General features: G+C 33.4%; 1 protein-coding gene across 1 annotated transcript in view; it reads left to right on the plus strand.

Moving 5' to 3' along the window:
* atp6ap2 (ATPase H+ transporting accessory protein 2) overlaps nucleotides 1-11,660 on the plus strand; it is a 46,108-nt gene that overhangs the window by 33,302 nt on the left and 1,146 nt on the right. The window contains exons 6-8 of the mRNA XM_059968254.1: nucleotides 1,458-1,511; nucleotides 4,420-4,569; nucleotides 11,313-11,432. Of these exons, the coding sequence (XP_059824237.1) occupies nucleotides 1,458-1,511; nucleotides 4,420-4,569; nucleotides 11,313-11,432 (324 nt within the window). The remainder of the gene's footprint in view (nucleotides 1-1,457; nucleotides 1,512-4,419; nucleotides 4,570-11,312; nucleotides 11,433-11,660) is intronic.

The following is an 11,660-nucleotide window of genomic DNA, read 5'->3' on the forward strand; positions in this document are numbered from 1 at the left end:
GTGCTGTACTTTTCTATGACTCCTAATAAAAGCTGCATTATAAACACGTGATCTCATGAATTATTTCGGGTTATAGGGGCAGATAATTCGCTAAGCTGTAATAATTGATAAAGCATTAGTAAAACATGGGGCAAGTTGGTCTGCTTTTTGTGCCTGTTCCATCATTCATCAAAATCATGGTTGATCTTTTAATTTGGAGCTCTATCCATATCTTAACTTCCCTGAATTTGTCGATCTCTATTGTAAACAGTGTTGGAGTCACTGCAGCCCTTTCCATTATAGAGATGCAAAGGTTCCAAATGAGGTTTTCCTACTTGTGATTAAATGGCCTACCCATAACTGAAGCTACTACGTAGGCTCAGTTTCAATGAGATTGCCTTTTATTGTTCTAAACTCCAGAGAATGACTGTTACTGTACTGATCAATTTCCTTTATGGCAAGCCTGCAATCCATTGAACCAATATAGTGAATATTTGTACTCTATGGCAAGTTTATCCAATTTTGGTTAAGGAGACTACTGTAATTAATTAACAGCTCAGATTTTATGCTATAAAAGGTTTTCAGTTTAAATAAGTCCCATGAACATGAATATCAAATCACTGATAGCAACTTTGGAATTTTTTTCTTTTAAACTACATGCACAGAACTCTAAAGGTCCTAGTTTCAATAAGTTGTGATGGCAAATACTGATTCATTTTATTTATGATAGCAAAATATAAGTTATTAAATTGTAACCTGAACTTGAATCCCCTTCCTTTAAGGGCAATACTAGGTAAGATGGTTTGAGATGTTTGAAGGTAAAGTGTCCCAATCATACAAGACATGGAAACGTATAAAATTCTAAAGGGATTGGATAGGCTAGATGCAGGAAGATTGTTTCCGATGCTGGGGAAGTCCAGAACGAGGGGTCACAGTTTAAGGATAAAGGGGAAGCCTTTTAGGACCGAGATGAGGAAAAACTTCTTCACACAGAATGGTGAATCTGTGGAATTCTCTGCCACAGGAAGCAGTTGAGGCCAGTTCATTGGCTATATTTAAGAGGAAGTTAGATATGGCCCTTGTGGCTAAACGGATCAGGGGGGTATGGAGAGAAGGCAGGTACAGGGTTCTGAGTTGGATGATCAGCCATGATCATACTGAATGGCGGTGCAGGCTTGAAGGGCCGAATGGCCTACTCCACCTATTTTCTATGTTTCTATGGAGAAACAAAGCAGTTGGTTCTGTGCTGTATGACTGTTAATATGCCAATGCAGCTCAAGATGTAGACCTACAGATTATTAACTTAAGCCCATAAGAAGATATTTTACGTACCTTATTTGCATATTCAGATAGCTGTTTTGGAGCTGTGGTTTCAGTAAAGTATTTTGGATTTTATTTTACCGTTCATCCATTTTGTAGAGTACATCATGTGCACCACTACCCTATATATTCTAAAAGCTTTTTGTGTTTATTTTTAGGTTGATCTTTTGTTCTTTTCTGAACTGCAAGTTCTTCATGATATTTCTGCATTGGTGAGTTAAGAACAACTTTATACTGGAAAAAAATTATTCCATATAGGGTATAATATTTTCATTCAAACCTTTTTAGCAGGTTAAAAGATTAGTAAGTTAGCATTTTTAAATTTAGTCTTTTTAAAAAAAAACGTACAGGTGCTTAACAAGTGAGGCGTATTACTGTCAGCACTTTGCTGAGCAATCATTGTCAACTGAGCGCAATATTTAGTAACTTCATAACACGGTTGATTCTTGAGGCACAGGAAGCTCCTAACTTGAACATGAAGCCATCTGTTTGTGAAGTTAGCCTTATTTCCTGCAAAGTTTAGCAATTACATTTATAAAAAATTGGCTTATGACAGTTCATATTTACAGCCCACAGATCTCCAGCAATTACTACTTGCTGTTTGGTTAACACTACAGTAATTTCCCTTGCCTCTTCTGCTTATGCTTATTTGTGCTTTGATTTGATCTTACTCCTAATAGATCCATGGTAACAAATTGATGCCCCATGTGACTGTTGTAGTTGTCTTGACCTTATGCCAACTTCTGGAATGATTGAATAATTTACTGAATGACTAAAATGGTTTTCAGGTTTTGTTGTAAACATTTTCTGCAGCTGAGTTTGCATTAGGCCATATTTAAAATGATGCATTCTGTTGAACTTGCATTACATTTCAAAATCTGCACCTTATCCATCACCTGTATTTTCATCTACACTCCACCCTAATCCCTTCCTTTGGTGCATTCATGTGGTCAGAAGTAGGGATATTTCATTGATGGCTGCATAATGTTTAGCACATTTGCAACTTTAAAGCAATCCTCAGCTAAATGCCCAAGTGCAAAAAGGCTTAGACAATGAATACTGTGTGGTATTCAATTTTTTAAATATCTAGCTAAAATATTTTTACATTCAATGTTATTGCCATCCACTAAATCCCCCCACTTTCTGAAGGCTACCTACCATTGACCAGAAACTGAACTGGACTAGCTATATACATAATATGGCTACAAAAATAGGGAAGAAGCTAGGAATCTTAGATAATTTGCCTCTTTATTCTTTAAAGCCTGTCTGCCATCAACAAGGCTCATGTCAAAGTGTGAAGTACTCTCCACTTGCTCGGATAAGTGCAGCTTCAGTAACAAGAAGTTCGACACTATACAGGACCCTTATTTTGAGAATGGGGTGCCATTTGTTCGGCATGCTAATCACAGCCATTCACTCATTCCCCCACTGCAGCACAGTGGCAGCTCACCAACACTCCTTGGATAGCGTCTTCCAAACACATGATCTTTATCAGCTAGAAGGCCAAGGGCAGCAAAAGCATGAGTTGCCACCTGAAACTGTATTTCAATCTGTGCATCATCCTGCGTTGGAAGTGTATTGCAATTCCCTCATTTGCTGGGTCATAGTCCTCAAACCCTCTCCCTAATAGCATTTATGGGAATACTCACACTTCACAAACTGCAACGGCTCAAGAAGGCAGCTCAGCACCACCTTTGCAAGGGCAATTTAATGCTGCCTCAGCCTCTGCAACCTACGTTCCTTTTCATGAATATATTTTAAAAAGAGAACAAAAAATACAGAACTGCATTCAATTCTTCCTGTTTATGGCAATAATTTGCAATGGTATTGCACCTAATAATTTGCTAGAATTCCCAAGGTTCTGTATAGTAGTTTTATCGAACAAAATACAGTAAGCCAAAAGAGCCAGGGATAAACCAGAGGTAAGTTTTACTAAGTGCCTTAAATATAAAAATTACTAAGTTTTAAGCGAGGAATCCCACAGCCTGCATGCAAAGCAGCGAACTGTGAATATTTTGCTTGTCTTTAAGTGACATGTTGAATTGATTTTGTTCCTTTTATACTGTTAATTCATCCTTGTATTATTATTTGCATTCATTTAAAATGTTCAAAATTTCTTCTGAGCTTTGGTCTTGTACGTAAAAATTGTTTAAAATGTTGAACTGTAAATTTATTGTCTTCTAATATTGTAATTCCATATCCTTCAACATTTATAATGTCTACTCATCTCTTTACTGTCTCTCTTGGAGCTGTTGACCTCAGATGAAAGTTTTCCACACCATCATTTTTCTATTAATGTGCTTTCATAACTCCTGTTACCTATTAACTATGTCTGTAACAGTTACTTTGAAAACAAACCAAAATCTCTGAGAGATTAAGCCAGGAGATTGACACTGTATGACACACTTCCAAAATAATAAAGTTCCAAAGTTGAAAAAGGTACTTTCGATCCTTTATTACAAAACCAGAGATGGAAAAGAAACTAATGAAACTAAATTAGAGATACAGCAACACACACAAAATGCTGGAGGAACTCAGCGGGCCAGACAACATCTATGGAAAAGAGTAGAGTCAGTGTTTCAGCCCATCATTTTGTGTGTGTTGCTTGGATTTCCAGCATCTGCAGATTTTCTCTTGTTAGCGATTTTGTGATCTTAGCATTCAAATCAGATGTCCCAATTAGCAGTCAACAAAAAGAAACTTTCTCTATGGCTGTTCTCCTCTGCATTAGACTAAGCAACTAACAAAGCATGAGCACGAATATACTCTGCTTCTACTACATCCCAACCATGTGACAGATTAAACTCATCACGATTGCAATATAGACAGAAAATAGATGCATAGCTTGAACAGGCAGAAAATAGATGTATGGCTCCTACAATGTCTTTGAAAGTACTTTGATCTTTTTTGGTGCTGTTTGGTGAGATGTAAGTGTGGGAAGGTTTTGGGGGAAAAAAATGTTGCTGTTTCAAGTTTCTTACCATGAAATTCAAAAGTGGATTTTCAGAACCTATATGCCTTATTGTGAAGCTATTACCCACATATTCTGGCTGCAGTGCATAACTTTGCAATAACGGGTACTTAAAAAAAAATAACCTTGAATGTAAAATATTCCTGCAGCTTTCAGTTCACAAACATTTGGCAAAAGACCGTTCACCTGATCTTTATTCACTGGAGCTGGCAGGACTGGAAGAGATCATAAAACATTATGGACAGGACTCCCCACAGTTTCGTGATGCTGCAACAATTTTGGCTTCTGTCATCCAGAAGGTAAAAAAGAATCACTGGGGCTAGCGATCAGTGATCTGTCATGTATACAAATATTGACAGTGTTGCACTTCCATTTCTTGTAGCAAGCTAGGGGTTAAGAATGTTTTGATATTCTTTTCAGTAGATAGTATCAAATTGCAACACTGGTAACAGCAGAGATTTTTGTTTATGGAAGGGTTGCTTTCAGCATTATTTGAACCTTTTTACAGAGAATGACATGAAATTAAATGTACTACTAGAATAATCTATTTTAATACTAGCTTGTATTTGTGTTAGAATTGGCTACCAATGGGTTTAAACCTATCTTTACTTCATAATATTTCATTTTAGCTGCAGTTTAGGCAATTACAATTAAAATAGCATTTAAACAAACTTGCTGAAAAATATATGTACACATTTTCTGATAGTATTCTTGAACCTTGGAGTAAGAATGATGCATATTCTGAAATGGTAAGGGGTAATGGAAATTGCAAAAGCCCAATACTGCACAGGCAGGAAACGTTCAAACTTAAGCTACTGTTTATTCTCTCTAGAAAATTCCAGAAATGCCCAGGTCAGGAAATTACACTTTATTATGATTTTTACCTGTCAATGGAAAACAGGAGAGGCAAAAATTGAATTTGTTTTCAAGCTATATGTATATGGTAACTTTGGGACAGATAAATGGAACCGCTTTCATTTTTTTGGAAAAAGGTCCTGGCTTAGACTTAAGTAAATGACTGTTAAATGTGGCTGCCAACTAGGAAGAAGTATTGAGTGAGTGGATATCAACATCCTTAGTGTGGCTTGTATTATTTTTGTTTGAACAATTAGCAGCTCAATATGGTTTGTGCACTTTAATTTTTAGAATCTTTTTATTGGTACATAATCTTTTACAGCTGTAGAATGATACAAAACTTCAACAAATTAATATGTATACAATTAACAGAGCTGAATGAAAAAAAGCTGATTGTAATATATAAAAACAGGAAAAACATTTTTATATATAGGAAAAAGGAAAAAAAAAACCGTCTAAGAAAAAATACCCCACTAACTACAAAAAAAGAGAAAAAACCATTAGGAATCAACCCCCCAGAGCAATACGTTTAACCTTCATCTAAATGTATAAAGAAAAAGAGTCAACAAACGCCATTGCATATTTAAAAAAAATAAAATTGGAAGGAAATAATATAGAATAATTCAAATTAAATGGTAATATTTGGCAAAAGAATCCCATCTTCTCTCAAAGTCGAATCGGGGTTCAAAAGTTCTACTAATTTTTTCCAAACTGAGACCTAATGTTACTTGAGAAAACCATTCAATTAATGTAGGGGAAGAGATATCTTTCCATTTTAATAGAATAGCCCTTCTTGCCAATAATGTAACAAATGCAATTACATGTTGATCTGAAGATGAAATACCCTGAATATGATGTGAAACTATTCCAAATAGAACAGTCAGTCTATTAGGTTGTAAATTAATTTTCAGAGCTTTAGAAATTGTAGAAAATAAAGATTTCCAAAACAATTTTAATGAAGAACATGACCAGAACATATGTGACAAAGTAGCTACTTCAGTGTTACATCTATCACAGTAGTTGTCTATACTAGGAAATATTTTAGATAGTCTCTCCTTTGTTAAATAATAATGATGAACAATTTTAAATTGAATTAACAGTGGTTGGCACATATAGAAGAAGAATTTACGTTTTTCAAAATTCGAACCCAATCTTCATTTAAAAAAAAGGTCATATTAAGATCTCTCTCCCAATCTTGTTTAATCTTTAGTGGTAGGTTCTCTTTATGTAACAAAAATAAATTATAAATTCTGCTAATGGAACCTCTCACTAAAGGATTCAACTTCAAAATTGTATCCAACAAATCAGATTCTTGCAAATATGGAAACTTAGGTAAATATTGTTGTAAAAAATGTCTAACCTGAAAAAATTGCAAAAAATGTATATGAGCAAGAGAATATTTGTTAATTAACTTCAAAAGTCATCAATCGACCATCACAAAATAAATCTGTAATAGAACAGATCCCTTTATTTCTCCATAGGAGAAAAATGGGGTCGGTTATTGAAGGTTTAAATGAAAAGTTTCGATAGTAAAAAACCAGACAACTTAAATTGTTTAAAATTTAAAAAATTGCAAAACTGAACCCAAATCTGTAGGGATTATTTAATAACTGGGTAAAGATTTAAATTTGGAATTTTAGAGAGCTGTAAAGGTAATGGAGCTCCTAATATTGAAGTTAAATGAAATTGTTTAACAGCTTTTAATTCCAAATCAACCCATAGTGGTTTTTGGCTCTTATCAAGCCAGTATAACCAAAAATATAATTGTCTTAATATTCATATCCCAATAATAATCTTAAATTAGGAAGTGCAAGTCCACCACCTTTTTTGGATTTTTGTAAATGATACTTGTTAATTCTTGGTCTCTTATTGTTCCAAATAAAGGAAGAAATAAGAGTCAATTTGATCAAATTTTTTTTTTAAAAGATAGATATATTTTGGAAAATATGTAAAAAATCTAGGTAAAATCATCATTTTCACAGCATGGATACCAACCTATTAAAGAGAGAGTAAGTAGATTCCATCTAGAAAATAGTTGTTTCATGGCGTCTATTAAAGGAACTATATTAGCTTTATAAAGATCTTTATTTTTTCATAATTATAATACCTAAATATCTAAATGTATTAACAATTCTAAAAGGAATATCAATATATATACTAACAGGAGCATTTAATGGAAACAATTCACTTTTATTCAAATTAAGTTTATATCCTGAAAATACACCAAAATCTTTAAGTGTTTCCAAAAGATTAGGAATTGATTCCTCAAGATTCGAAATAAAAATCAAAAGATCATCTGCATAAAGAGTAATCTTAATGTATGGTTCCATTTACAGAAATACCATGACTGTTTTTAGCTTCACGTAATGTTATAGCTAAAGGTTCCAATACAAGATTAAATAATAAAGGGCTTAATGGACATCCCTGTCTAGTACTACAAGAAAGTGAGAAAAAACAGACCTGTAATTATTAGTAATGACCATGGCAATAGGGTTCTTGTAGATCATTTGAATCCATCTATTAAAATTATTACCAAAACCAATTTTTTCCTAATACTTTAAACAAATATGGCCATTCAACTCTATCAAATGCCTTATCTGCATCGAGAGAGATAACACATTGAGGTTGCTTAGATAATGGTGAATATATAATATTCATCAATCTCTGAACATTAGAGAGAGAGTAACGGCCTTTAATAAAGCCTGTTTGGACCATAGAGATGATTTTAGTTAAAATATTTTCCAAGCGATTGGCCATTATTTTAGAAAGAATTTTTGCATCCACATTTGATAGCAAAATAGGACTATATGATGAGCATTCAACAGGATCTTTATCTTTCTTAAGAATTAAGGAAATAGATGCTTCATAAAAAGAAGGTAAATTACCCTTCTCGCTAAGGTTTCATGAAATATTTCCAAAAGATACGTAGAAAGTAATCTTCCAAATTTTTTGTAAAATCCCACTGAATAACCATCAAGTCCAGGAGCCTTTACCTGATTGCATTGATGAAATAGCTTTCTGAATTTCATGCTCGGTAATTGGAGCATCAAGCATCTGTTGATCTTCATCAGAAATTTGTGGAAATTTAATCTTACGTTTAAAAAAAAGCAAGCAAGCCTTCATTTTGGAGGAATCTGCAGGAAATTCAGATCTATAAAAATTACAGTAAAAATCTTGAAAAGAATTATTAATATCCTCATGGTTACTTAGCATATCTCCATTATTTTTACGAATCTTTAAAATTTGTCTTTTAGCTCTAACTGCTTTTAATTGGGAAGCTAAGAGCTTATTATTTTTATCCCCAAAAATATAAAATTGACTTTTCAATTTAAGCAAATATCCTTCAATAGGATATGTTAGTAATAATTCTACTTTTTTTTAAATTGTGATTGTAATTCTACTTTTTTAAATGAAACAGCTTTTGGAGAGATTGCATTGATGTTATCCAATTCTTTAATTTGTTTAGAGATTTTATCTAATTACATTCTTGTTTGTTTCTTCAATTTTGCTATAAACGATATAATTTGACCATGTAAATAAGCTTTTAATGTATCCCAAATTACTAACTTTGAGATGTTTCTTATATTATTGAAGAGAAAAAAATCATTTATCTGAGTTTCAATAAACTCAACAAATTCTGAACTTTGTAATAAATGTTCTGGAAAATGTCAAAATGGTCTGGTAGAAACAACATCTTTCAATTCAAATATTAATTTTAAAGGAGCATGATCAGAGATAGCAATCGCATCATACTCACATTTCTGAACATTAGATAAAAGTCGAGGGTCGACAATAAAATAGTCGATTCTGGAATATTTATTAGGACATGTGAGAAAAAAGAGTATTCTCTATCACTAGGGTGCATATGCCTCCAGATCTCAATTAAACCATAATTAAAAAGGAATTAATAAGTGATGCAGAATTATTAGGGAGTTGATGTTTGGATGATGACTTATCCATTAAAGGATTTAAGCAAGTATTAAAATCACCACTCATTAATAACATATATTCATTTAAATCGGGTAATAAAGCAAAGACGGCTTTAAAAATGAGGGATCATTAACATTTGATCCATAAATATTAACCAAAACCATTTTCTTATTACAAATTATTCCTTTAACAATCAAAAATCTACCATTAATATCAGCTATAATATCCTCCTGGTTAAAAGGAATATTGGAATCAATAAAAATAGAGATACCTCTAGTTTTACTCTGGGAGTTTGCATGAAACTGAGGACCGTTCCAAAATTTAAAAAATCGATTCTTATCACATAACCTGATGTGCGTCTCTTGAGCAAAGATTATATCCGGGTGGAATCAATTTATAACTTTAAATGTTTTCTTATGCTTAACAGGATGATTCCAACCGCAAACATTCCAAGTTAAAACATTTAACTGTTTAGATATCGTCATGAAACTTCGTATCTAAAAAGAGTAGTTACACGCATGTTAGGATAAGGTGGTCGAAAATGGCGGACAGGAACAACAATAAAAATAATTAGCGTATGCTCCAGGATTCCATAATGGGGATAAAAAAATAAAAACCCACCCAAACTACAAAGCCCAGAAACAAGTCGATATCGACGCAAGCCCCAAGAAAAGCATAGATGTAGATACAGCTCCGCCTACGTAAGTAATAAAAAATAAAAAGTAATCTGTCTCCCTCTACCGAACTTAAATCTCATTACAGTCAACATATATCTCAATATAATTAGCTTGGAAGGATAGTGTTTTTCTTGTAAAACAAAATGACCTTCAATTTGAGAGTAACCTTCATAATATTAGATAAGGGAAGAGAAGCACATCCAAAACGATTCTTGAAATATTTGCACAAAAGAAAAACAATTGCCATCTTTAAATTGTCCAATCTATCTTTAAAACACAAGGAAATCCAAATAATTATTTAAAAGATCTTCATGGCCAATTGTTGCCCAATACATCATAGGCAGACCCCTTCCCACAATTGGGCCTCAAGAAGCCAACATATAATCAAAGATCCCCATGTTCTTAGGCATGCCATCTCTTCACACCTACCAGAAAGCAGAAGGTACAGAAACCTTACATACCACACAATCAGATTTAAGAGCAACTACATCCCTTCAACCACTCAGTTAATGGACCAACTGGCAAAAACAGCACTGCTACAGTTGAGTAGCACTATGACCATATGCACTAAAATAGACTTTTTTGCTGTGTTTTCTTGCTGTGGATATTCATGGAAGAAGTGTAGAAATGATCACCAAGAAAAATGTTCAAATAGATCTTACGAAGTATTAATCTGATTATTGCCGTGCAAAATGGTTCTGTGATTTGCTCATGATGCTTCCCATGTCCTTGATGTCTGCAGTATTCGGATCACAATATTCTTGAGTGAACTGCCCTTGAATGCTTCTATTTTAATATTGTATTTGTAGTTTGAACATCTCCAGCAATAGCATTGCTTTCAAAAATCGATCAAATCCTCCTAAGAATCAGTATTTGGCCCTTTTCTGACTGAATTAGTCAGGTTCACATACTCCATTAATATTTCCCCTACCTGAACATTGATTTGGGGTTGAAACTTAGTTCTCAACTTTTGTTCAGGCTACTTCCATTTCTATTGCTTTGCCATCCTCCACCTCTACCATAAAGCATCTCCAGCAGAAAACTTTTATTGCGCAATTTTGCAATAATACTTAATCCAAGTGCTGACCGACTAGCCTCTTGTCCTTTTTTGTAATCCTCTAACTTGAAAGTTATTTGCTAAAATCATTAATTGTCTTTAATTGTGTAATTTAACCCTGCAAATATCTTCCAATTTTAAATTGTTTCTCCTCCATTTCACCAAGATACAACCATGGCTTCATTCTCTGGGATTTCTTCTTTGAACTGTAACCCATCTTGTGGAGATTTCTTCCAATATCATTTCATTAATTTCGAAAGCATTGTTCCCTGATGATGGCACTTGACACTTAGTGATATTTTGTGTTTATTCTACAGTGAAGTATTTAGTTCTGATCATCTAATACTATTTTTTTTAAAAATAGAGCTCGAGCAATTTAAAGTGGTTGTCAGTTTGTCTTTAAATTCCATTGTGTACAGAAGCAAAAAAATCCCAATTTGTGTGACTACAGTACATTATAATACAATGTTAGATACTTGTAGTTTACTGATGATGAAACAGGAGTAACTTGTATTTATCTCAGTTTGCAGATGATGTGTTTTCTATTTATAATGAAAATGCTTTGATTGAGTTACTGACTGTGAAGACGTTTGAAGCTCCTCTGATAAGAAAAACTCGCTCTATCCTAGAGTCTCCATCCATAGTAAGTATTGTGTACAAATTATTCCCTCAGTCAAATTACTTTCATACTGTTTAAATTTGTATCTGATCAAGAAATAGTGACAATATTTGTTTTGTGAAGAGCATGCATATTTAAACACTTTTAAAAACATCAAAATAATTCTGGTTACAGTTTGCTTAAATGCATGCTAGATTTTGCTTAAGAACAAAATTTGTTTAATAACAACAATGGCATGCGATTAACCTACTT

This window comes from Hypanus sabinus, chromosome 4 (genome assembly GCF_030144855.1).
Source record: "Hypanus sabinus isolate sHypSab1 chromosome 4, sHypSab1.hap1, whole genome shotgun sequence".
Taxonomy (NCBI): Eukaryota; Metazoa; Chordata; class Chondrichthyes; order Myliobatiformes; family Dasyatidae; genus Hypanus; species Hypanus sabinus.